The sequence below is a fragment of the Monopterus albus genome, unplaced genomic scaffold, assembly GCF_001952655.1.
Source record: "Monopterus albus unplaced genomic scaffold, M_albus_1.0 scaffold43.1, whole genome shotgun sequence".
Taxonomy (NCBI): Eukaryota; Metazoa; Chordata; class Actinopteri; order Synbranchiformes; family Synbranchidae; genus Monopterus; species Monopterus albus.
In genome coordinates this window covers 1,296,712-1,323,278 of record NW_018127923.1, presented here as the reverse complement: position 1 = coordinate 1,323,278, position 26,567 = coordinate 1,296,712, and the positions used below count along the sequence as shown (strand labels likewise).

The 26,567-nt window shown below is 42.4% G+C and overlaps 1 protein-coding gene across 3 annotated transcripts in view; it reads right to left on the bottom strand.

Moving 5' to 3' along the window:
* Positions 1–26,567, bottom strand: part of plxnb1b (plexin b1b) — a 142,204-nt gene that overhangs the window by 4,219 nt on the left and 111,418 nt on the right. For all 3 annotated transcript variants that reach the window (XM_020599872.1, XM_020599873.1, XM_020599874.1), the window contains 30 exons: positions 25,569–25,725; positions 22,687–22,795; positions 21,017–21,125; positions 19,301–20,251; positions 17,674–17,808; positions 17,475–17,597; positions 17,270–17,363; positions 14,943–15,109; positions 14,649–14,800; positions 14,302–14,407; positions 12,595–12,731; positions 12,238–12,414; positions 11,916–12,141; positions 11,522–11,764; positions 10,646–10,825; positions 10,368–10,516; positions 7,954–8,054; positions 7,439–7,656; positions 7,173–7,351; positions 7,009–7,075; positions 6,393–6,539; positions 6,096–6,261; positions 4,880–4,983; positions 4,691–4,775; positions 3,536–3,702; positions 2,871–3,031; positions 2,367–2,514; positions 1,914–1,978; positions 1,552–1,627; positions 1,384–1,458 (listed from right to left, as the gene is read on the bottom strand). In XM_020599872.1, the coding sequence (XP_020455528.1) occupies positions 1,384–1,458; positions 1,552–1,627; positions 1,914–1,978; positions 2,367–2,514; positions 2,871–3,031; positions 3,536–3,702; positions 4,691–4,775; positions 4,880–4,983; positions 6,096–6,261; positions 6,393–6,539; positions 7,009–7,075; positions 7,173–7,351; positions 7,439–7,656; positions 7,954–8,054; positions 10,368–10,516; positions 10,646–10,825; positions 11,522–11,764; positions 11,916–12,141; positions 12,238–12,414; positions 12,595–12,731; positions 14,302–14,407; positions 14,649–14,800; positions 14,943–15,109; positions 17,270–17,363; positions 17,475–17,597; positions 17,674–17,808; positions 19,301–20,251; positions 21,017–21,125; positions 22,687–22,795; positions 25,569–25,725 (4,974 nt within the window). The remainder of the gene's footprint in view (positions 1–1,383; positions 1,459–1,551; positions 1,628–1,913; positions 1,979–2,366; positions 2,515–2,870; positions 3,032–3,535; positions 3,703–4,690; positions 4,776–4,879; positions 4,984–6,095; positions 6,262–6,392; positions 6,540–7,008; positions 7,076–7,172; positions 7,352–7,438; positions 7,657–7,953; positions 8,055–10,367; positions 10,517–10,645; positions 10,826–11,521; positions 11,765–11,915; positions 12,142–12,237; positions 12,415–12,594; positions 12,732–14,301; positions 14,408–14,648; positions 14,801–14,942; positions 15,110–17,269; positions 17,364–17,474; positions 17,598–17,673; positions 17,809–19,300; positions 20,252–21,016; positions 21,126–22,686; positions 22,796–25,568; positions 25,726–26,567) is intronic.

Below are 26,567 nucleotides of genomic sequence, written 5' to 3'. Positions count from 1 at the left end.
GTCATCAGAACAGCTGCTTGTCTGTCGCCTGGACAGTGACAGGCAAAACGGTCTGGGAGAAATATACTTTGTTAAATGCATCAAAGAGAAGAAACTTGAAGCTTAGTAAACCAGTGTGCCAGTTCCAGGGGTGACGCGTCACACATGCATGTCTCCGAGTCAGTGGGGACTGACACATTAGATAGATCGGGTTTAATCTGTTGCATGAGAGGGGCCAGTGACAAAATACCTCCTATGAGAACTGGCCTTGACCTGTAGCAGCCAAGAAAAATATGCAGATAAAGTAACTCTACCATCAGAAACAAGTCATGTTTATGAAGTATTCTGGAGTAAAATGGACACGCACAACAATAAGTGTGAATGTTAAGTATTAAACAGACGTTTTACTGCAATATAGGCCTTTTATTCCCAGCTTTTTTTTTGCACGTCTAACAATTTAAATGCTTATCTCAAAAAAGCTTGTTGAATTGGAAGGTCATCATTGGTTCTTATTTGAATTTAAACAGCACTTGAAAGTGAACTGAGGAGCTCAATACATTTTTAAAAATTATACTTTTGTTACATTTGAGTTAATAAAATATAATTGTATGAACTAGGCAGATAATATCGATCGCAGGCCCCTGAACTGAATCCAATGAAAATCGCATCATAGCATATTTTTAAATATCAGCAAACATCAGATCACTGGCAAAGAGAATCAATATAGGATCATATCGTGATGAGAGTGGCGATTTACTCCCCTAACTGCCATGCTAGTTTTGATTTTATTTTTCTATAGTATTTCTAAGTTGATTAGTTTCTATTTCATTCTTTTATAATGACTTTAGTTATTGTATCTTCATATATATTTACATACGTATATTTGTATGTTATTTGTTTCACTTGGAAGAATTTTAGCCCCCTGTGTTCCATGCATACTGTGAAATGACAACAAAGCCTCTCGAATCCTGAATCTTTTTATTTTTGGATATCTGCCACAATGGCTTTCTGATGCTACCACTGGGGGCCCCAAAGTCAAAAAGAAAAAACAAACTGACTGCAGAAGTATCCAAGTTATTTTATTTTCCATGGTCAGAAAACCTCTGAAATGAAACAGCTTATTTTCTATGCGGCCTTTCACCTACATCTGCATCAATGACATTTTCAGGCAGGAGGTGTAAGCAAATATTTTACAGTGGCCTCCAGAATTTAGAGTGAAATTAGCACTCTGACAAGCCACCATAGGAACAACTTCATTTTATGATCCATTTTTCAGCTCAGCTGTGAACATGATCACATCTCTGCAATGTGCAGTGACATAGTTACACGTCCACTGGTGAGTCAGGCTGACTGACAAACAGTGGCTCTACAGAATGCTTCTGAAACATAACACATCCAGGTTACCTGGTCGTAGTATTTGTTGATGTACTTGTAGAGCTCGTGCAGTGCGACTAGGTAGTTCAGCTCTCCAGAGTAGTTCTGGAACACAAAGCATTGGGGTCAGACATCACTCTATGTGTCTGTGTACTGGAGGTGTTTACACTGAGGCCTCTGAGCCGTGGCTGTACTCACCCTCGACAGCTCAGCCAGAGCAGAGTTCATCTCCTGGTCGCTGGCTGAGATAGTCTGCCTGATGTCTGCATAGTACCTGAAACAATACACCGCATCATCAATTCCACACACAGGGCAGTTTATAAATGTTTGGTTTCAGCTGTTTTGGCTTTTTGCCTTTAAACAATACTATAGAGACAGGAAACATGAGGAGCGAGAGGCATCTGATATGCAACAAAGGTCTTTTGGTCAAGAAACCAAACTTTGGATGTTACGGTTATGTGCGATGCAGCGCCACCGTTATGCTTCAGGGCTTAACATTGATCTCATATTGTCCAAGAAGCAGCGAAAAGATGAGTGTTTATAGTTAACTACAAACCCACCTTTCTACCATCTGCTTGTAGCGGGGGATGTCTCTGGCGTACAGCAGCTTGTTGATGGGAGAGTCCTGTTTAGATAGCAACAAAAGAACCAAATGAGAAGCAGATGTTTTAGAATGACTCCAAATGTTGACACCATTTGTGACAGTTGTAAAACACCCACAGCTGCTTCTTACAACAGCATTTAACCTTTCCTCCTTTGGAATCATCCTTTTGCCTTCCATCATTTGTGTGTATGAAATCATGCAGTGAACAATCACTTACAGTACGACAACACAAGAAGCAGACTGACAACCACTGAAACCTGTTTATAACAAAAATGTTATTTACTAGTATTTTCTACAGTAAGTTCTTTTTATTAAGTGTAAGAAGCTTGAAGTTGAAGTTGAGAAGAGGAAATAGTCAACAATATTCACAACAAAAGAGAAGAAACAAAAGCAGCAGCGTTCTCCTCACCCGTCCTAGTTTGTGCTCAGCAATGGTGCAGGAGTCCATGAACGTCTGGGCGATGACAGAGAGCACAGCATCCACGTGGTCTGAAGCCTGGACGTCAAATATAAACTGAGGGTTCTTCACGATGTTGATCCAGAAACGCAGAGGGAGACTGAAGAAACACAGCAGACAATCATATTACAGCTGCCTCACTCCTCAGACTAAGGTCATCATTCCACTGCCACCAGGAACCATTTCACCCTCAGGCCGCCTGGCCCCAACACACGTTTGTGCTGCCATTGCACAGCATGAGCGTTGTGCTTGCAGAGTATCTTATGTCTTCTGTGTGTCCAGAATGGACACTGACAGTTGAAGGGAAACAGGGCAAACATGGACGACAAACATAGCTGCTGCAGTGACTTCCTTTCATTGCTTTGTAAAGCAATGCCCCCCCCACTCCGCTCTGTGTGTGTGTGTGTGTGTGTGTGTGTGTGTGTGTGTGCGTGCGCGCGCACACATGCACCGAACCTGTTGGTCTTCCAAATGTGGATCGTCTCGGGGTCAGAGATGCCATGCTGTCCTGCCTGGTCGTCCAGCAGGTCAAAGAAGTATTTGACAGCCAGTGGGACAGGTCGGCTGGTGCTGAGGATCACTGTGAACAAGTCATCCACAAACTTCTGCAGTGTGCCCTGAGGAAGGAGGAAGGCAGTATGTTCGTCTGTGTGTCTGCACTTACATCAGTACCAGTCACAAGTCTGGACACACCTTCTCATTCAACGGGTTTTCTTTGTTTCTGTTCTTTTCTATTTTGTAGATTTATTCTGAAGATATTAAACTATGAAACAACGCATGGATTTGTGCAATAAGCAAAGAATGTTAAAGAAAAGAAGTGACATGACTCTCTCTGGCTTATCTAAATAAACCTGTAGCAGTTTTGTTTTGTCAGCTAGAAAAGAATATCACATTCTGGTGACATATTTGACAAGTCAGTGTTTTACATTGTTTCATGTACAAAAGCTGTGACAAGCTTAGTAAAATATCAGTCTGGTTGTTTAAATTTAATTTTACTGTTTTTTTTGCTCTGAACTCATGAATAGTTTCACATTCACTGACATGAACTGGACACCAAACACTGAGAACTGACTTAAAACTAGCTTGACAGCTGGAAGGAAGCTTAACGCGTGCATGTTTACCTTCATGGACAGCAGGCGGGTCAGGTAGATCTCAGGGATGGCCTTGGCCCTCTCTCGGTCCCTCAGGCTGCCTCTGCGGTGTTTGGGCAGTTCAGGCTCCTCGCTGGCTTTCACCAGATGCCACAACCTCACTCCACCTTCATCTGCATCCTCCAGCATTGGCGTTTCTGCACAGGTTCACATTGAGAAAGCTTTACTGAGCATCACTAATGGGCCACTATATACCATGTATAAGCTTGTCAATAATCTAACAACAGGAAATACCCAAAGGATGTTCAAGATGAGAGAAAATAAATATGAGATGAGTATATATGTTTAAAAAACAGAAAGTAAGAACAAATGGTAAAACAGATGTCTGGGGTCATTTTGTGCAATAAACTTAGTGAAGATTTGAACAATTTGACCATTTGAGTTATTTTTAACATACAGTATATAAATTGTGATATTTGAGTACTGGCTACAGTAACTATAGGTAAAATCAGCAATGGCTCCTGCCTACGCCTTTTGGCCCAGTAATGTGTACATAGTATATACTGTACTACTGTAGGTACTGCATTTTTTTCTGATTTGTTTGGCCCAGATAAACTAAACTAAATAAACTAAACTAAACCAGTGAGGCCCTGCTCTACCATCTTTTTATATTTATCAAATGAAAAGCTGAGTTAAAATTGAACAATAACCTTTTTTAGCATAATCACGTTGTAGTTTCACTATTTAATGTTCGAATGACTTGAAGAGACTCTAACCAACCCATTTACTTTAAACTGTGTTGATCAGTGTATTTAAACACTACAATTTCTCAAGCCAGGGAAATAAAATTCAAGTTTTAAATTCAGGGGAATTTTGTGAGATAAAAAAAAAAAAAAATTGGTTGACCCTAGTTATAGACAAGCAACTGGCGGCTGCCCAGTACAGTGCGAGCATCCCATTCCCACATGCGATCATTTCTGCTGCCTAGGTTTATGTTCAGGAGAGCAGTACAACAACAACAGAAACCTCACTGTTGTTGTCGTTGTACACACAAACAGGTGGCTAGTTTAGATTCAGTTTGGAGTTCAGGAGCAGAAAAAATTATTTTAGTTGGCAGAATGATGACAGTGTGGAGAAAATGATTTAGATTTAATTTTACACAGCACTGTTCTCATGTTGACTCACTCTCTCCAGCTACGTAGTCGTGGTTGTCGTGGTGAATGTGTTTGGTGTGGCGAGGCACAAGTGCTACTGTTGCACTGTCGGGGACCTGAACGACATAGAACATACAGTTACAAACCACCCCTATTCTTTTAGAGAGCAAAACACGTTGTGTTTTGTTTAAGAGGATGTTAATGAAGTGTGACCTCTGACCTTGTAGTGCTGAAGCGTGTTCAGGCGCTTCCAGCTGCCCTGGACCACAGATGTCAGGTCCTCGTCCGAAAGGATGAGATGACCGGCTACACCAGACCTCCACTCTGAACAAGAGACAGCAGGCAGACCATCAGCACAACGTGTGTGCGTAGAGGCTAAGTGTGTGTGTGTACTTGGGTGGCTACACACTGTGAGGGCCAGTTTCATACCATGTCAACTTCAGAGAGCAGACTGAGGGTTCAGACTTGGTTTTAGAGTTCACATTAGTAATAGCTTTAGGTTAAGATTAGGGGCTAGGGAACACATTTTGTCAATGAATGTCACAAATATTGAAAGTGTGTGTATATATACCTGTTGGTGCCATAGCAAAACAGAATGTATTTCCTAAATGTAAACATGTACAGTGGATTTCAGGCATGCACACTTTTGGGTGCTTTCTGGTGACAATATGTGTGAAAGACTGACCAAACTACAAGCACTTGAATATTGTCTTGCTGTAGAGGGCACCACAGATCAAATGTTAAAAAAAGGAGCCCTGAAAGTAAGTGCACAAATTCAGAATTTCTCTTACTAAGGTCGGTCATTTTCTATATTAACTGTATTGTCATCACTCCCCATACAGAGACTAAAACGAACAATGAATTGCCTCTACTCACACTTAGTTTCTGTCAGTGTAACAGTCCTGGATCTGCTTCTTTGTCTGTGCCATAGAGCTCCACTGTTGTTCAAAAACAATTAAAAACACCTCGGTGAAACACACCACTGCACTGGGTGACACATTTCTTCATTAGCAAACCCCAGGCCTGAGCATGACGAGCTACTGGAATGTAAACAAAGCAGGGAGCTCACGCAAGCTCTCGCACATGCACACTGGACTCTGACTCCTATTAACTTCAAGAAATTATGGCCGCTCAGAGCCTTTGGGGCAGCACAGTCGGGTCTGGGGTTTTGTCATGAAAAAACATCTCACCCAGAACAGCGGTATGTTTCACTGATTTTTGAACAACAGATATCTATCGCACAGATGAACAAGTTAATTCAGGACTGACACACTGACAGACATTAACAGTGAGTAGAGGCAACTCAGTGTGGGTTTTAGTCTCTGTATGGAGATTGCTGAAAATACTATTAATATAGAAAATGACCGACCTTATCCTTTAATAAATATGTGTGAAAAGCACATGCTCAAGTGTGTGATATGGATATGGATGCTCACCCAGGTCCAGTGAGTCGGCGTGGGGTCGGTGAGAGAAGGACGTGCCCTTGTACACCTGATCCAGCAGCTTCTCCTTCACCTGTGTGATGGTGTCACAATCAAGCACTTTGGAGGGTAGTGGCTGGGTCTCATTCACTCCTCCACCCTGCACCAACACGTTCAGAGTCTGCCAGAGACATAGAGAGAGATGAGAGAATAGTAGATGAACAAGTGAAAAAAATGCAACATGCTTCAGAGTTGTGCTGGACATCTGCGATTCTGTCATTAGATGAAAACATTCATGTCATCTCTCCTCACCAGGGTCTTGTACTCCACATCCTCTCGCAGCAGGCGGTTGTCATTGAGGGTGTACTTGGCCTTGCCAGTCACAGCATCCACTGGTCCTTTATCTACCTGGTGCTTTATGGCCCTGAACAGCATGTAGAGAGACTCCCCTGCTGAGTCCTACACACACACACACACACACACACTGAAGTCAGTTATTACTGGCCTAACACACACTGCAGAAAACAGGGGAGGGCTCAAATGACTCAGTAAATGCTCAAATGAATTAACTCTATACCCTTTAAACCTGTGACTCACAACCCTGTGCTGTTGCTGTGTCTGTGCACTGTGACCTGCACATTCCTCTGCTATTTCAATGTTACACTAAAGTTATACTTTTAGGACACCCAGAGGACAGGTTACCTTCCATATATTGTAACAGCATGACAGCCTTAACACTTTCCAAGAACTAACACCTGACTGACATTTGTACAATGTAAATCCATACAAACCCACTGTTCCACCTATTAAAAAGTGAGCTTCCTCATTTCACAGTCTTTCAGTTCTACTTCTAGCTGACTGTATCTGTAAATGAGAAGTGTTTTATTTTGTGGTTGCAGCAGAAATATCGCCTTATGTGCTGACTGACCCTGAGGAAAGTATAGAGGCAGATGGACATCCAGTTGGTCAGCAGCTTCTCCACCACCGTCTCCGTTCTGCACAGAAAAACCACACAGAGCTGTACCACTGCAATAAAGCATTTAAAACACCAGAAACTGACAAGTACACTTTTCCTCTCCTCCTTTTTCTTACCGTCGCAGCATCAGTTTGGGGTTCTTTGCAACGTATTGTTCCACCAGGTCATTCAGGAGAGTTTTGAGAATGTCGGTGAAATACTCCAGTTTGCCATGAAGCGCCACAGTGAGCAGGGAGGCCACGTAGGCCCGGTCTCTGGGAGAGAAAGTCCGCTGGCTCTCCAGAGTGTGAATAAACTGGAAGAGACGAGAAAGTTACCCCTCTGCTCAGAAGTCTCTACAGAGCTTCATTTTACACTTCACACTGATGGTGACAAAGACCACCTTGGTGAGGAAGAGCTTGCTGTTGAGCAGGTTGGACAGCTGCACCAGGCCCTGCTCCACCGTCTGGCGTCGACACTCCTGCACGTCCAGGTCTCGCCTCAGTGGAGACTCTCTGTGGCCCGGGAAGAAAATGCGTTCTGCGTACATCCGGTAGTCAAGGAACGGGATGCCTGAGCCCACCAGGTCACTGGACATGTCCATCATCTCTGTCATCAGGTCTGTGTCAGGGTGAATGCAGAGGGGTCAAAGGTCATGAGCTGTTGCTCTGCTTAAGCCTGGAGCATCTTCTAGATACCATATTTAAAGTTTGAGTTGGGAGCTACCCTGGCAGGGAAGGGCTGGTAAATACTGACATTAGACCATGTTCCCCCTCCACAGCCATGTGGGATGTGAGGAACACTGCATGTATGATGCCAGTGTGAAAACAAAGTGGAGCTGTTGGCGTCCACAAACTAAAACAAACTTTCTTGCTCATCTGTCTCAGTGTTGCCATGTTGCTCCTTTCACACTCTTACCTGTGAACTCTTTCTTGCAGCGGTCTCTCACACTGGTTTCCAAGTTCTCCAGCTGGATCTGGACCTTCTTGTAGTCCCTTAAGGCCTGCTTACTCTTTCTCCTGATAGACACAAAGTGGAACACAGGGTCAAACGTGGATAAAGGAGAGAGAACAAGTAATACTAGTTTCACACCAGATTAGTGGAAATCCACTTGACTGAAACAGTGTGAGCCAACAAACCCACAGCCAGCAAGACTAAAGGCTGATGAAACTGGGTTAGAATGGAAACACTGCCTGATGTCATTGCAACTGCATCACATTGTGACACAAAAGTAAGAATGTCATGTTTGAAAGAGTTAGTAACATTGTTTTTTTTTTTAATTATGAAAACATGAATGAAAGGAAAAAAGCTCATTTGAGTTCATAAGCAGTGAAACACCCCCTGCTCACTTTGGTGCTCTCACAGCTGCTGCAGATGTATTTGGGCTGGTCTGACTAGGCAGGTGTTCTTTGTACATCGCTAAACAAATCCTAGATTAAATGAGCAACCCTGGATTTTCTAATGCCAGCTAACGTTATCTGGATATTTCGGTTCATCAACCCTCACCTGTGTTATGGATTAGGAAACCTGTCATCCTAGATATGTGCACGCTCTTGTGGTTAGTAACTAGATGATATATATCAACAGCTGAAACCAAGATTAGCGGCTTCTTTTCATTTAATCGGAAAATAATACCAAAAATGAGAAAAAGTGTTTTGAGTTCTCTCACAGGCAGGAACGAGTTTTCAGATGGGTGCTGTTGTGAAAAAATTTGGAGGGGGCTTGTCACCCTCATCCCTCATACAGTAACCGTCTTGATTAATACTGTGTGGAGGACTTGAAAGTCAATATCTAGGCTACTTAAAAAACTTTAATAAAAATAAATAAATAAATATAATAACATCTTTGCTCCACATCTTCAAGATGTGGAGTATAGGGTATACAGCTAATTAAAACTGACCAAACTTTGAGATCCAAATTAAACCTCATTAATTCCATAGGCTAACTACTACTACTAATTTATTACTTGCTAAAATGTAGGAATTTAATTCTGTTTGGTTTACGATTCATCTGTTATCCCATGAAAAGTTGCTATGAGAGGGTGCTGATGAGGTGTCGAAGAGGTCCCTGACACTTGCTGATGTGAAATCAAATCCACACACAAAAGTCGCACAAAGTAACACGTTGAAGCAGCTCATGAGCCTTGATAATAAATATTATCCACGTCCCGATCAATCATTTTACAGGCATTATTGACAGCAGGTGAAGTCACCCAGAGCGCTGCACAGTTTGTGGGCTGCTGTCACTCACTTCAAGCAGTGGGGAGTGGAAATGGTACGATCCACTTGGTAAACTGCTGTGTACTCGTTCTGGTGCACCAAGCAGCAATTTTTTATTTTAAATTGATTTATTTTTAACAATCTCTCAGTCTCAGGGACTGGGAAAGGTTATATGAAATGCACCAATTTGAATTAAAACACAAAATAAAATAGAAAAATACATAACAGTTTCAGCCATTTAGAGGTAGCACCATTACTTCCCATGGTTATGTTCACAGGTCAGTGATGATTATGAGGACTTATTCTGCCAGTGGTCACTGTCAACATGAAGGACAATCACACCCACTTCTTCTCACAGTGAATCCATTCATCATTCTTCCCAGCATTTTTACAGCTTATTGCACAGAAGTGTGTTGCATCATTTCTAAGGTCTGACAAAGCATCAGCACTGAATGACAGAACCTAAGGTTGGCACATATTTAAATGTGATTTGCTCACATGCTGTATGTAAAGCATTTTTCTGGATAGTCATCATCACATTCATGTTGTTAACATAGATGAAAAATGAGACTATACAAAGTTAGTGGAGCTGATTATTGTTGTTGTGCAAAGTTGTTCTTTTTTCCTCTTTGGCCACACACTGGCCTGACTGATAAGTGTATCACGCTGGTGCACAGTGAAAGACAGAAGACGTCCAGCACAATAGCCCTGCATGTTGCATCTTGCACCGTTCAACTCTGACTTAGTGCCATGTTAACAGTGTGAGGGAACTGTTACTCGTACTGACATTGTAGGGTTGGTGTTTTGCTTTTATGTTGAAGTGATCTGCTTATTCAGACAAGAAGCCATGCTAACATGTTAAACTGCCACCACACTCACCTAATGAGGCAGCTGTTTGCAAATGGCTTTAAATGACAATTTCTTCTTAAAAGGGACTGATGACTGATTATTACCAAGGACTAATTGTCTCCATGTCATCAGAAAATTGCTCCATAGTGCTACTAACAGCTCCACAGGGTTCCTTTAATATAACTACAAATCTAGAGATTGTCATTTTCTTGTTCTATACTTAACTACACAGTGAGTATACACAAACAAAGACAGTCCACTGACCTGTAGATAAGCACGATGATGAGAACAATGAGGGCCACAATGGACGCCCCGACTCCGACTCCAATCTGAGCCTCCAAGGGGAAGGTGGACATGCTGAGGTTGTCATACTGAACCTTACCAAGAGAAAAGTTGAGGTTTCCCATTTGGACCTGAAACACACACCACACACAGCCTGTAACAGAGCAGTAAGGAGCTTTGATGGCGGTGTGTTTCCAGGTGCTCACGCAGTCCCCACACAGACTGTTCTGTGGCTTCACAGTGAAAGCAGCTGAACTCACAGTGAACTCAGGAAGGTTGTCAGTGCCCTCTCGTTTCTTTCCACTGGGCCCTGGTGTGGGCTGCTGGGGTGGCGGCTCACAGTACAGATGGTTTCTGGTCAGAGTCTTGACAGCACACACCCCCTCGCCAATCAACACCACCACCTCCTCTTTAGTGATGGCTAGGTCCAGGTTTTCTCCCTGTAAGTGGAAGAGATTCCTGCTTATGTTTTGTCTACTTTAATGTCTCATGTTAACTGCCGTGCAACAATATAAGGAAACGTTCACACAGAGGGCATAATGTACGTAGTGGGCATAATAATGTAAATGGATAAATTTGTTACATGGACCACAAAAGAAGCAAGCGATTCAGCGCAAGCAGACAAAGAAATAACAGGCAGTAAACCTTATCAACCAAAAAGCCAGCTGAAAAGGAAATATGATGAAGCCTATCTTGCGCTTGGATTCACGGTGTGAATGGTGGGGGCAGGAGAGGGACCCATGTGTGTCTTAAACCGCTGGCAGTAGACGGCATGAGACCCAACAAATTAAGAAGACATTTAGAGACAACACACCCCAGTCAATTGCTTAGCAGCTCATTCTCTCTGTAACTGTAGACATGGTGCCAATTATGCTGGATGAAACAAGTGCTGCAAAATTGAAAACTATCCCCCTGTCAAACGATACAGTTGCACTTATATTTTATCCGTTTTCAGCTTAGTGTTATTTGATATTTCAATCAATTTGAAATTTTAAAATTGGCCAATTTCATTATAATTTTTTTGACAAGTGGGGCTTGAAAATTCGCCCACCCTCTTAAGTGGGGAACAACAAAAAATGTTTGAGAACCACTGAGTTAGCACAACTAAGCCTGTCTACCACTGCCACTCCCCTGACCTCCAGCTGGATGAAGCTGCCAGGGTTGTAGCGGTAGGCCTTCAGAGGGTCCTGCTGGTTCAGGCGGTGCAAGATGGGGTTGGGCTCATAGCTGAAGGCCTGGGGGTTCACACTGCTGAAGTCAAAGCGCAGATTGTCCAGCAGAAACTCCACTGTGACTTTTGACCTCCAGACAGAAGAGTCCACCACTGGAGAGCGGCACAGGATCAGGGAGGAAGAGTTCACCTCACAGTGCTCTATGAACTGATGAGACAGGGAGGGGGCAGAAAAGCTGCTTGGTGAAGGAGGTGGCTGTTCGATTTTCATCATCTTATAAAACAAAACACACACACACACACACACACACACACACACACACACACACACACGCACACACACACACACGCACACACACCTCTCTGACACTGCAGAAGCGGTCTCCAGGACAGACAGGGTCAGGAATCATCCTGACCAGCCTTCCCTTTGTCCTCTCTCTCCCCTCCCTCTGCTCTGCACTCCTCCTCCGCCTCCTCCTCCTGCTGCTCTGGGGGACTGACCCAAAGGGAGTGACCGTCACCACCATCCGGGGCTCCTGCACCACGTCCAGATTGTGGCCTGACACGTAAATCAGCCGACCACCACTAAAAAGAGAAACCAGTCTTAAAATTCACAGCGCTTCTGTCTTTGACAGCTAACCACTTCCTACATAGGGAACAAGTGGTGAAAGTCAGACTCACGCCAGAAAGCTCTTGGCTGGTGTGGCATGGGTGATGTTGGGGTTGTGGGTGTACTGGTAGGGTAAAGCATGGAGGTGACGCTGGCTGCTGCCGTAATGCAGGGTGACTCTGTGATCTCCTGTCTTATTACTGCTGCCAGTCACACACTGGACACTGGACCTCTGCACTTCTGAAACACTGAGGAGGAGGCACACAGAAGAGACAGGTCAATAAATAATTCAAGTCTTCCCCCTCTAGCACAGAGGATTCAGACCAACTACGAGAGAAACCGAGTGATAGGAGCATCTGCATTAAACCTGGTTTTGGACCAACACACCAATAAAATCAATGAAACGCGCACGTGTGTGGATGTCTCACATGTTGCAGGGCACCCCTCCCACAGTAATGGTGAGGTCAGACATTCGGCCCGTCAGCAGGTTTCGGCCAGTGATTATCAGGGTCGTTCCTCCGGCCATGGGCCCCCTCTCAGGTGATACCCCAATGACAAAGGGGTCCTGAGAAGACAGAGAGGATGGAAATAAAAGGTAGTTCCAACTGCATCAGCCACACTGATACATTATTAAGGCAAGGCAAGTTGACATAGTACATTTTCAACACAAAGGCAATTCAAAGTGCTTAACACAATGCACACAGATGGATAACACATTAAAAAGCATATATAGACAAAACATTAAAATGCAAATAAGATAAATATTACTTAAAAGCAACAACTACAACTAGTATTTTTAGGATAGCTGTGGCAAGCTGTGGATTCTCACTGTTCTCAATATACTTGTAACCAGAACAAAGGACAGATCTGCTTGTAATTTTAATTAGGCACTGGCTTTTCACTAAAGCGCAGCCAAAACATCAGCAGGCCAATTTTATTGGTCAATTTAAGCTATTTGCAGCTAAACTTCTATCAGTGTTTACAACAGCTGAGAAGTAACAAGAGATTTAAATAACAGAAAACCAAAGACTATCTCATTACCAGTGTTTCTGTTGGGTAGCTTGTCCACCAGAGAGGACTGCAATTCCACACTTCTTCCCTAGCTGGCATTTGTAGATCTATGTCTCTGTGGTCAGGGGCTCATTTGCTCTTGTAATACATTACGCCCCTCCTTTGTATAATGCTGACAGCAGTTGTGTCAGCTGTGTAGGCTACAGCTCACTGACAAATCCGATGTTATTTTGTGAAATAGTTAATAGGACACTTTCCTCGAGTAAATGAACAACAGCCATATTATTTTCTCTCTCATCAGTACAGCACTGCCAGGCTCTATAAAATACATGCTTGCAGTTTATCTGCTGATAAAATACTCAGTTATAAAGGCTGCAACTGTGGAGGACAGCTAATGAGCTGTTAGTGCATAGCATTATACTGCTTAAATGATGTCATGGGAAATTTATTCACATCTTCCATGTGAGTACAGTTACAAAATGCAGACTGGGAACATGCCTGGCACGCACCAAAAATATTATACCTGGAGTTTCAATCTAAGACACAGTACTTTTCAGGGTTAATGCTAACCCACTTGGCTAATGTCTGACTATCATATTTCAAACAGCTGGCTAGAAAGTGGTTATAATAGTGGAATTACTGCACCAGCTATCCTTCACTAACTAAATGTAAATGATCCTTATCATAGATCTTTGAATATGTTATGTTTTTCTATTTAAAATAAATATTGATGTATTATTAATCAGTTTTTAAACCATTAAATATTGACAGTGGTATTAGTCTTAAAAATCTTTTAATGGCTGGGTTCTCCTTTTCACATCTACTGTGCTAAAGAGTTTAACATGTTTGCATATGAATATATCTTTGGCACTGGAAAAAAAATCTGAAATATCTGACCACACCTAATGGAAGGAGGGAAGATGTTCTCTGTTTCCTGTCTCTCAAATGTGCTGCTTTTCTCTGTTTTATATCATTGTAAATTGCATTTTGGGATTTTTGAATTTTGCTCAGTTGCTTCTTGTTTTTACCATAAGTTGTAACCATTTGCTGCAGCAACAATCCAGTTTTCACAGAAGGACCAACAAAACCCATTCTGTACACTAACTACACTGAAGCTGATGTACCTGGTAGCTGAATGACTGGCTGGACAGTCCAAACTCTCCTCTGCTCACCCTGACAGAGACAGGGCCCTCCTTCTCTCCTCCACTGGGTTTGGTCCTGCACACAATCCTGGAAGAAAGACATCACACCTGGGTGGGTTTTTAAACCTGGACATGTACCCTGGCACTGTGACTGTGTCAGTGCTGAACTGAGCAATATATGACAAGTGAAACACTTTCCTTTTCATGTTGCTATTCACTGATTCTACAGTAAATTATACAAGGGCTCAATGGTACTACAAAATCTACTCAACCAACAAAGGGCTCTGCCAATGTGACATCAAACAAACAGAGCAACAGCTGATGTGTACCTGGAGGAGACCTCATAGAGGCTGGGGATGACGGTGCAGGCCACCCCAGCTACTAACACAGAGTGGAGGATGTCTTCAGCCTTCTGGCCCAGGTTGGAGCCTGAGATGGTCACCATGGTGCCTCCCTCCAACAAACTGGAGAGCGGCTCAATCTGAGGGGAAGCAGGAAATCGGTCAGTTGAAAAGAAACTTTCAGGGGCGTTGTTTTTCTATAAGCATCTGAAATGCTGCATTATGTGTCTCCCACAGTCTCATCATCCAGAAGTAAGTGAGAGGTCACAGGTCAGTACTCACAGAGCTGATGACTGGCGCAGGACATGTCTGCTGTACAGGTTCACTGCAGGAGTCTGAATACAAGCAGCTGGCCTGACCACTGCCACACCACACACAGGCATACTTCTGGTCAGCTGTGTGGCAGCGGCTGCAGTCCGATCGGCCCACAGAGCAGTTGTACAGAGTCACTGAACGTACAGAGAAGTGTTACATGTGCTTACTTGAGTGTAGTTATCGAGTTGTTGTTGGGTTTTTGGAGAAAAATGGGGATAACAGACACTGAGAGCTGCTGAGAGAAATACACTCGCCAGCCACTTTATTAGGTACACCTGTACAATTGTATGCACTTCAGTGCAACACTTCCACCTTATCTGTGTTTATGAAGCTCAAATGTTTCAGTTTTTGGTGAAATTGTCGCAAATGTATAAATTCAATTATATGTTTATTATTGAGGTCATAGTTAAAGGTGGTGTTGTACTGAGCTACATTATATTCAGAGACGTCTCTATACTTTTGCCCTCCCCAGTGTCAGAATATTAGGAACACCTATAAATAAATAAACTAAATGTTGCCACTACTCACTGGCCCCCGGTTTCATTTCCATAGTACGTTCACTGTTATTCTTTCCTATATAAGTTTTATTTATCTGATAAACACAGGAAAAAAAATCTGTATTCATAAAACAGCAGTACCACACAAAAACTGTTAGCATATGCATTCACTGCCTGCGGTTTTGCAGTCAAGGCTAAATTTAGTTTTTCACTCAGTGTTTTCAATACACAAATAGGCTGGTTAATACTACTAAAATGTTTTTGTCAAGTTGCAAGTTTCTGGGCAGAGTCTTTGGGGATTTAGCTTTGAAATATCATCTCTGTGATCTTCACATACTGTACTACACCCTCAGATCCTGGCATGTATCTGTGGTTTTAGCCTCACATTACTACAGTTCACTGTGCTTTTATCTGGAATTAGTAGCTAAGCCTGCCTAAGAGTTGCCCACCTGCCTGCTTAAAGCATATCACAGTGAACCCCTCTGCTGTCATCATCCACCTACCCATCAAATTCACAACCACCCCAACACATTCTCAATCACCCACTCAAAAGCAATAACACACACAGGCTTTGAGTGCATAAAATCTGATATACACACAAGGGTGCGCACACACTTCACTCAACAGCTACATTCCAGGTGGGTTAGCTAATTTAATTTTTTGCATTTAGTGGCTTGGGTCTCCTTTGTTCTTGACCTCGTTGCTGTTGGTCGTCACCCCCTGCCAGGAGGGCCTCCCTGCCTGCCTATTTATAACTGGGCAGGAGACGGATAACACTAAACACAGATCCCAAATCTGAGCATCTGCTAGCCATCGTTCCATTTTCAATAATTTCACCAAATCAATACATACAAGCAAAGATAGCCCCTCTATTGACAGGCAAATGGAGGACGAGTGCTGCAGGTTAAACAGGATAAAATGTGGCTCCACCAGAAAAGAGAGTTTTGCGATGTTGACACATCCTAACATATCAACTCTTTGTATGCTGGTTTTGGATGACTCATGTCCTAACATGAAAAGCAGAAGGCTTATAAGTGTCATTACCTAGAGCCCTCTCATAAACAACACAAATATTTTTAAAAGGAACTATGAAAAATACAGCACATCCATGAAACCAGGTTGTTCAGGCTTATGCGCTCCTGTTGATATGATCACAGTACATCAAGATTGTGAAACATCAACATGACTTATCCTCCTACACCCCATCCCAAACATCTGTATCTGACCATAAGGTTATAGTCATGACAGGTACTGAAGTGCACAGCATTAGCTCACATGGTGTATGCAAAATCCCTGTCAAAGCTGCTGCCCACACATCAAACTGGGCCTACTGCAACTGTCAGATAACATCTGTTAATCTGTCCTCTGTATTTCTGTACTCTCTCTTTTTCTCCCTTTCACACTTACTCTCTTACACTGTAGATCTGGATGTAATTTTCATTACAAGAACTAGACTAATTGTAGAGAAATCTATAACTTTAAGTCTTTTATATACCATCATACAAGATGTGATCAAGGCTATTAAAATATTTGTGTTACACACGCAGTTTGCTTTTCCCTGTACACATGCCACTCAGCATGAGTAGGGCTTTCAGATCTGCAAAAATGTCAAAAATTCTGTGTTTTTCTGTCAATATGGGGTGCTGTGTGTACATTAATGAGGAAAAAAATGAACTTAAATGATTTTAGCATATGGCTGCAATATAACAAAGAGTGAAACATTTAAGGGGGTCTGAATACTTTCTGTACCCACTGTAGTACAATCAAATCCAAGTCTTGAATAAACATTGTCCTCACCATACAGACTGGTAGAGCTGTCCACATGGAAGGTGTCCCTCCTCTTCACATACACCATGGCATTGTACGCTTCCACTGGAGCTGAATATGTATACTGGACCAAAACCAACAGCTTCATTTAAAGAAATACACTCAACTCTTATTTTTTGCACATTCAAGTATAACACAACAAAATGTCAGAGTGAATGACTGCACATTATCAGACCTGGTGTAGTTGGCAGGTTATGTCAAAGTATGAAGGATTGGTGTCATCAGGTTCCACGTATGCATCCACCACCACGGTCTGGCCCTCGATGACCAACACACACTGATAGTCCAGCTCTGGGTCCTGTCACACAAAGCTCTTGTTAATCATTTCTGACGTGCGTCGATGCTGAGAACGTGTATGTGTGTGTTTGCTGTACCTCATAAAGGTGCAGGTTACGGGCCAGTAAGGTGATCTTCCTCTCCACTCTGACAGGGAGCAGGGATGAACCCTGGACCTTTTCCACACACGGACAAGCTGAGGAACCCAAGCTGACAAAGGAGCCCTCATCCCCCTGTAGTTTGACACACACAAGTATAAACACACAAGTTCTCTCTCCCTCGCCCGCTGGTTACCTTTTGCATACACACACATTTTCTCCTGATCCAGTGAGGCAGCACGGTGATGCTGCAGATTAAACTGACCATTTACTGTTTACATTAAAGACACTATGTGTAAATCTAGAAAGCCACTAAGATGGAGATAGGTAATACTTCCCTATTAGAAGATATGGAAGCATCCAGTCTTTCTGTTTACCACAGATTTTCATGTCTGTTAAGGGGGAGCTATTTACCTTGTTTTTATTACACCCTACTTCCAATTATTTTGATAGTGAAGATAAAATTAAGTTGAGGTTCAGCCAATAGACTGATCAGCTGTCATGTTACATGAATAGGCCAGTGGCTCCCAAAGTGGGTGCTGCAGCACCCTGCCTTGGCAAAAGGTCAAGGGCGTAGCAAGATAATCATTGCTTATTTATTGTGAGTTTTTAATAACATCTCACCATATTAAGAACAGCAACATTTACATTAACTATGTTCAAATTAAAAGAACAAAATAACCCAATATACATCAAAATTAGTGAAGTAAACACTGTTTAATGTGCAGGTATTCCGCAGCTAGTGACAACTTACTGTCGTGTACTTACAGTAACAACTGCCAGTTGTCATAATAATATAACACATTTCCAGCTTGGGAGTTTTTCAAGTTGAGCAAGCGATAGAAAGAGTTGGCATGGAAAACAGAGCTCAAAGAAACACTGATACATGTCTAAGATCGGCAGAATCTGAGCCCAAAAATGAAATTATAAACTCTATTTCGAGAAAAGTTGGGGCATTTTCCAAAATACAATAAAAACTAAAATCTTATTTAATTTACTTGAACAGTTATTTAACTACCAAAAGTCCAAAGAAAGGTTTTTCATTGTTTTCACTGACTAACTTAATTGTATTTTGTAAATATAAACATATTTAGAATTTAATATCTGCAACAGACAAAAAAGCAACAGGCCTATATTATTTAATTCTATACTGACATAACATATTGTAATACCGTTACACACTGTGTAACATAATACTGCTGTATTGGGTTGCTTGGGGTACCTTTGACAAAAACACAGGCTTTGTAAATGGACAGTATTTTTACATTGTAATTCACCTACAGTATGTCTTTTGTATGCTATTTATTTAAAAGTTCTCTTTGACACAATGTTACTTTTATTGTGTTATTTGTGCTTTAACTGCAATTTGTCTACACAAAAAACAACTGTTCCAGTTCACAGTCAACCAGATGTTTTTCCTGGGCAAAGCAAAACAACAAAAGGAACACAGGTGTCAGACAGCAGAGGAGGAGCAGGTGAAACAAGTGAAAATTGGGAGGCCAGTTTCAGTTTTGTTCCTATAGCAGGAGCGCAGAGTCCAGTAAGGAGCTGGGAATGCTGGGAGGCTGCTGAAGCTTTAAGAAGTAGCAGAAAAAGAAGGGGGACAGAAGGAGGTGGCTCAACTCACCGGGAGGAATGCATCAGCTGGATCATATTTGTAGTCCAGCTCTGAGTCAGTGTCCAGCAGGTGGGGGTAGGATGAAGGGTCAACCTCACCATCACCCGATAACACAGTGGCAGCTGAAAACGTAGCTGTATCATTTTCGGGCTGAGCAGCACCTTCGACGTGGATGTCTACTTCTTCCTTTAGCCAGACTAGCACCTCAGGGTGGGTGTATGGACTTCCAACCCCAGTCAGAGTGTCTTGTGTTGTCATTAGTGTAGGTGTCTGGGTCAGCTCCAGGTAGAGGGAGGGCTCAGAGTCTCCTGGTTTGCCCACAGGGAAAGGCGTGGGCAGGGGGAAGCCAGGTGAGGCCAGGGTAGGAAGTTCATCTAGGCTCAGTGCTCTCTCAGCTTCCTGGGGTTTGCTGGGGGACGAGTCAATCAATACCTCCTGGGGAAAGGAGTCCGGAATCAACAGAGGCATGACAGAGTGCAGATCTCCACTGAGACCCTCAGCCAGGGTAACTGGCTCTGCAGGCCTTGTGACAACACTGAGTGTAACTGTAGCGCCTTCAGCGGCACTCTGGCTGACAACGACAAGCTCTCGTGCATCAGACTCTGCCTCCTGTCTAGTAATGACCTCTGGAGGTGGAGGTGTGGTCAGTGCTGCTGTGGCATGTGGCAGGGTGCTGGTAGGCTGGGGGCGCAGGGTGGTGGCTGGGGGGGACAGCTCAGGGCTGGTGCTGGTTGTGGGTGGAGTACTGAGCACAGGAGCAGTGGCCAGCTCCTGGGTGGTGGCTATGCTGGTGGGGGCTGTGGTGGCTGTTGTTGTGGCGACAGTTGACGTTGTCGTGGGAGAAGCTGTGGTGGTTGTCACAGTCATGCTGGTAGTTACCGGGACAGGCGGTATGGTGCTGGGTGTTGTCATGACTTGAATGGGTTTGGTTGTGGGAGGAGCTGAGGTGGGGAGTTTAAACTGAGACAGAGGGGTGGGGGGACATGAGGAGAGGGTGAGACAGAAACAAAAACTAATGGACAAAGGAAAATGAAAAGAACCAGTAACTTAAAGGTGGTGTTAAAAACCTAACCTGATGTGATTGTTGCTATTGATACAAGGGACAACAATGATTTGGTTACCAAGTATGTTGGCTGACTGGCAAATGAGGGACAACAAAACATTTAGGAGTATTATTGAATGTATGTAAGTGAAGCATTTATTTTTGTTTGGTACATGACTGACTTAAATGAGTGGTTGTGTTGTGCAGCAGTTGAATGAAGAGGAGAAGATGTGCATTAAAGATATCATTGTACATTTTCTCTGCCTCCTTAGCATCTCAACTTAAAAGTACCCTGTGAGGTTTTGAGCGAGTTCACAATTTGTTTGCATCTCGTGCAAACGACACACGCACCCAAGTGTGAGGCGATATGCATTTCTGTCAGTGTTACACTTTGTTCCACAAAACCATGCTTGCTTACAACAACTCTCCACAGGGTATCTTTAGGAAACATAAAATTCCCAACTTTTCTGGTCAATACACTGCAGTTCTTTGGTTCATGGGTGATGAAGTTAGTGTCACATTTCCCAAAGAACTGAACAGATGAAGAGCACAAGTCTCCACAAATGTTTCATATGGTGACTGCGGAATATATTAAACTCAATGATTTTGTGTCTAAATCTTTGTGTTTTACACCTCAGTGAGTGCTGTTCCATCAGCTGTCTGATGTTGTGTTGTAAACCTACATGCTGGTTGTAGATGATCACCCCCTCCTCACAGGTGGGCTTGTGGGTACACATGTGCTGGTGGACGCACCAGTTACAGCCCCATTGGCTCAAAACACAACCATGGCAACTGCAGAGAGAAGTAACAGAATGTACAAATTAGAGACAATGTAATGGCCTGTGTAGACAGACTTGCAGCAGGGGGGAGGTAAACACCGAGTCAGGGTTAGGAGCCACAAGGAGAGAAGTGGAGTAGGAATAGTGTGGGAGTTTTATTTAGAAGTTAGAAACGGGACAAGAAAAGGATGGTAAAGGCAAAATAGAATAGTTACTGTAACTTCTACTGTAAGGAAATTATTGCCCGTCTATCCCGGTGAAAGGTCAGTGGTCTAAATGAGTTTTCTATCAAATTGGTAGGATGAGACAGAGGGAGATGCTGATGAGGGAGCATGTGTGGCAATAATGTGATGCAGGTCAGGCAAGATACAAAACATGTATTCAACAGACGCTGGTGTTGAGAGGGTTTAACATTTGCATCTGATTGGCCACTTTTAGTTGGCTGTTTAGCTGGTCTGGTTTAGGTGTGGCTAGCTTGGCAAAAAGGCTGCTGCTCCATGTGTTTAGTCACCAGCTTTACAGTTAAGTGACAATCCTTTTAAATGCTCCTCTGTAACTGACTGAATCTACCAAGGCCAAATCAATCAAACAAATAAATAAATTGTAGAAAAACATCTACATAGTTTTGATTCTAAAAATAAACTTAAAGGTACAATGCTTTGTCTTTTTCTATTTCATTTTAATTACTGAACTAAAAATACTGTATGTTGATATACAGTTTATTCAGTTACTAGTTTTGAGGCTTCCATATTCACTGAATGGTAAATTGGTAAAGAAAACAAACAAAAAACTAAAAAGAATACATATTAAAGCAAAGTTTAAATCAGTCAAAAAGAAAAGGAAACACTGTGCACTGGTAAATGCAAAATGAACAGTCAGAAAAAATAATTGTCAGCCCACAAAAGAATTTGATCAAGGTTTCTTTTCTTCATTAGCATGAGCAACATTTTCACATGGTAATAAATGAAAGCTGCCCATAAACAAAGAACATGTGGCCTTCTAAGACAGTTTTGGGGACAGTGATTATACTGATGATGAAATCTCCAAAATGTGCACATCCTCCTAAACAGGTGGTACTCAGCCTTACAAACATGTAGTTTAAAAAGCTTAGTGAATCCAATGTGGAACACTGAGCAGAAAAGTAAGGGATTTAAGACAAAAGGCCTGATGTCGACCTCCTGTATCCTGATCACAGCCAGTCAGAAGGTTACAGTGCAGCGTACAGATAAACCTAGGCTCAAGGAGCCATGTGATGAGCATATGTAGAGATGGAAACATTGGTAAGAGAGTGAAGGGCAGTGGCCAGGTGCCTGCAGCCGACATGGGCATACTTTCTTGATACATACTGTAAACTGAGATAAATGGACATGAAAGAACTTCTGGATGAAACTATTTAGCATACGAGATCACAGGAGAAGAATTAAATGTAGGAGAGCAAGTGACAAGAAATGGAAAACAGAGATAAGAAAACAGACTTAAGACTGATGGGCAGCTGGTGAACTGATGAAGGACCAAAAGGACAGGCTCAGGTAGAGAATAAGACCAGAAGTGATGGATCATCAGCGGTAACTCACGGCATGCTGCCAGACAGTTGTTTAACAGCCATGCAGTCGTAAAAGGTGAAATCCCTCGCTGTGACGGTGATGTCACCAAAACGAAGAGACAAGGTGACTGTGACAAAGTCTGAGGAGAACAAAACAGAGAGAAAGAGGTGAAAACAGCAGGTTAATGTTGTGGTTGGCCTCAGCACAGGTCTGAGCGAGCAGGGCTCGGTAAACATTTGATCAGGCTTATTGTCTCTGAATAATAATAATACTGTCTGGGATGCATATGCTGTTCCTCAGAAGACAGTGAGGGAATGTGGGAGAAGCTCTGGTGCAGACAGCAAAAACACAGAGGCCTAATAAAACCCATGTGCACCTCCATCTTCAGCCCACAGAGAGGCTTTATCTTTTTGCCTGCTTGTTTGATTGACATGTTTCTTGCCTCACTGTGTTCAAACACAAATCTCAGCAAGTAACTTTGTGAAAACAATGTTATCAGTAACAGAGAGGATAACCACCTAAACACACACCAACACACACAGGTTCTCATAATTCTATTCTGTAATTTCCCAGGATTACTATTACAGCTTCCAGTCTTCTTGTGCTTGGGGTTCTGCCTATAGTGTCTCCTCAGAGGCAGTTCTCCATCTCTGCAGACAACTTCTGAAGCTTCTAAAGAGACCACTGGTTTCTCGGTAACCTCCCTGACCAAGGCACTTCTTGCCCAGTTACTCAGCTGGGCTGTAGTTCCACAGTCATTGAGGCCACTGCACTCCTGGGAACACTCATAGCTCGAAAAGCTTTTATACCCTTGTCCTGATCTGTGCTTGCTACCATTTTATGTAGGAGGGTGACAGAGAGTTCCTTGGCTTGGTATTAGACTGTGTTAAAGTTTGATACATCTACTAAATAGCTAACTGAGTGTAGTCTATTCCTTGGCTGCCTGACTACATGTCGGTAGAGATTTTAGTGAAACATTGTCTTTGTATTCAGGAAGTGCACACTGTCTTCACCCACCTGCCATGGTTCAAGGTGCATTCATACAGTCAGTCCACAACTTTGTGAGTCATTCAGAGAGTTTCATTAACATCCAAGAATAGTTCATATACTCTCACCTTTGGTCTAACTTTAGCCCTTTCCAGACTTGCACTGGAACCCTGAAATTATCTAGGATGCAAATGTCCAAGTCAGCTGACCTGGACATTAAGTGGACTTTACTCTGCCAGCTCCCTAGTACAAAGTCTGCGCAATGTCTGAGTGAACCGGAGTGAGCCCGTGTGAGAAAACAGCTGTGTATAGCCTGGAGTATTCACACAGAGCTAGTGGGTGTGTTGATGATGCTCTAACATCAGATGGTGAAGAGTCTTGATTTACAATGAAGATTCCCTAATGTCAGCAGAGGTTTGACAGGTTACTCTAATGAGAATAAGATGCAAGGACAAAATTCAAATCCAAAATTCATTTTGAGGACAACAACCTGTTTCATGACACTACAATTTCTCTCAGTTCCCAAGTGTTTTTCAAGACAGCAAAACTATCAGAACTGTCATCAGAGCCGTTTTCAAAAATATAAATCTGTAAGCAAATGAAATTTTGCAGAAGGACAACAAATTGAATGTATGTGAGCCCAGTTCTTGTTGTCACTTAGCAGCTTTATAACTGGAGACAACAGATATCTATAAACACAACATCTACATATTATCACCGTATAAAATAATTCCAGCAGACAGTTATCCATCACACATCCACAAGACATAGAGTAACACTTCAGTCTCTTAGCTGGTAACTGCTCCACTATTTCTACCAGTTGGTTGCTAACCGAATACGTCTTCTGTTTGGTGCTGCCAGGTTGTGTACTGTGTGTCTGTCTATCAGAGATTCTTCTTTATGGAAAACAGCTGCCTCCTGTTGCTGGAATCAAGCTTGGCGAGTGTTGAGAGTGAAGCCACACAGTAAAAATACAAGCTCAAAACAATGTGCTGAAAGATGCTCAAACTCTGCTATTAATTAATTTTTTGTGACTGCAATCACTTTAATCACATCATGATTCGGGCTGTTAAGAAAACACTGAATTTAATTCTATTTTTAATGAATTCATAAATGTTTATATAAAACATCTACTGGCAGATGAGGACAGCCCAGCCTGAAATACATTTTTGTTCTGCAGACAACCCAAAATTAAAACTGAACTATATGTTTCTATAACTTTTAAGTGTACCTCAAAAGACCTGTTAAACAAGCAGCAGTCAAGTGAGAAACAGATCTTCAACTTTAAAGCAACAGTTGCCCCAACATGCCTTCAAGCTCCATATTTTATTAAGTGAGTGCTGGCACAAACACTAAGTGAAGCTAAGCCACACCTAGATCCTTAAATAGAACCCGTATGCTACCGCGCCCCCCCACCCCGGCTATTTCTGTCTGAACCCTGTGAGTGAAAGAAAGACAGAGAGAGAGAGAGACACAAATTATGTGAATGTAACTTCTGGAAGCTTCAATTATTATTTACAAGCCCCTTTAATCTTCTCTTATGATTGCCACTGACTTATTATAACAAACAAGCTGCTCTCAGCACGCTAAATAACCAGCCAACCAAGAAAACCAAAGCACAGAATCACTAGATGGAACAGATTTATGGGGAGCTGTAGGCTTTAAAATACAAATGACTCCCTGCTGTGTCGACTGGATTAGACAACAGAAATTGAGTTAGCCTAGATTCATGGACACAGGGATCCATACACATGTGTAAGCAATGTCTGGGCATGTGTGAACACACATGCATATAGAAACATACATGTACAAAGTCTAATCTCATTACAGGATGCTGCCAGATGCACTAATCAAAATGACCAACCAGAAATCAAACTTTGGCTTCATTAGTTTCGCTCCAGAAGGCTGAGTTACTGTACACTCACCCTGTCCTGGAGGCACCATGGGTACTCTGCTGGTGTCAGGGGAATGGCAGATGACCCCGGTCTCAGTGACAGTGGCAGGACTAGGGACGTCCAGGAAAAGGCAGGAGTAGGACTCACCTTCTCCTAACACTGGAAGACCCGGGACTGAGAGAGAGACCTGAGGAAAGACAATGTTAACATGATTCAGACAGAGCTGCTGTATATGAGGATTCAAAAATTCATATGGGGTCCATGTTTGCAGATTACATTTAAACTGCATTTATAAATGCTAAAATGCATCTCAGTGTGACAATACTCAGCAGAAGACTGGTAGAGGATGCCCAAAGAATAAATACAGGTAGAGGTATGTGAGAGAAAACTCAGTTAGTACACCTGTGCTGTTACCTAAGACAGTGAAAGTCAAAGAATTTGAAAACAACACTTCCTGTTGCGGGAATACAAATAATTTTATTTTGGATTTAGCTCCATATGTGCTGCTCATTCATGTGATGTTTCTGCATCGCACTTGTAAGACATCATCTGTCCCTTCAGAGCACATGACATCATACGTTTCTAAACTCTGTGGTTCTCTGTGTGATATCTTGCCACACATTTCTTCTAAGTTAAAGTGTAACAGTGAAGAACATTTCCTAAGCAGGACACATTTCTTTATTTATTATTTATTTGATTTATTCTTTCAAACATGTAACAACAGTCAATATGTCAACACACATAATTCCACACATATCCACAAATATATTTTCAATTTGCTCATACCTAGTACATGCTTGAACGGAGTAGGAAGAAGTTAGACTTATCTAGTCCTACCTCTTAACATCATCTTATCATCATTGGTTTGCAAGCAGTATTACTACATGGATAATTTTGTTCTACACCACGCTAGTGATATACTAAAAACACCACACTCCCAATGTTACACCTGATTAATCGTTAAGCCTGTTCTTGCCCATATCTTGATTGACACATACCTTTATATTTGTGTTTAAACTCATCAATTTT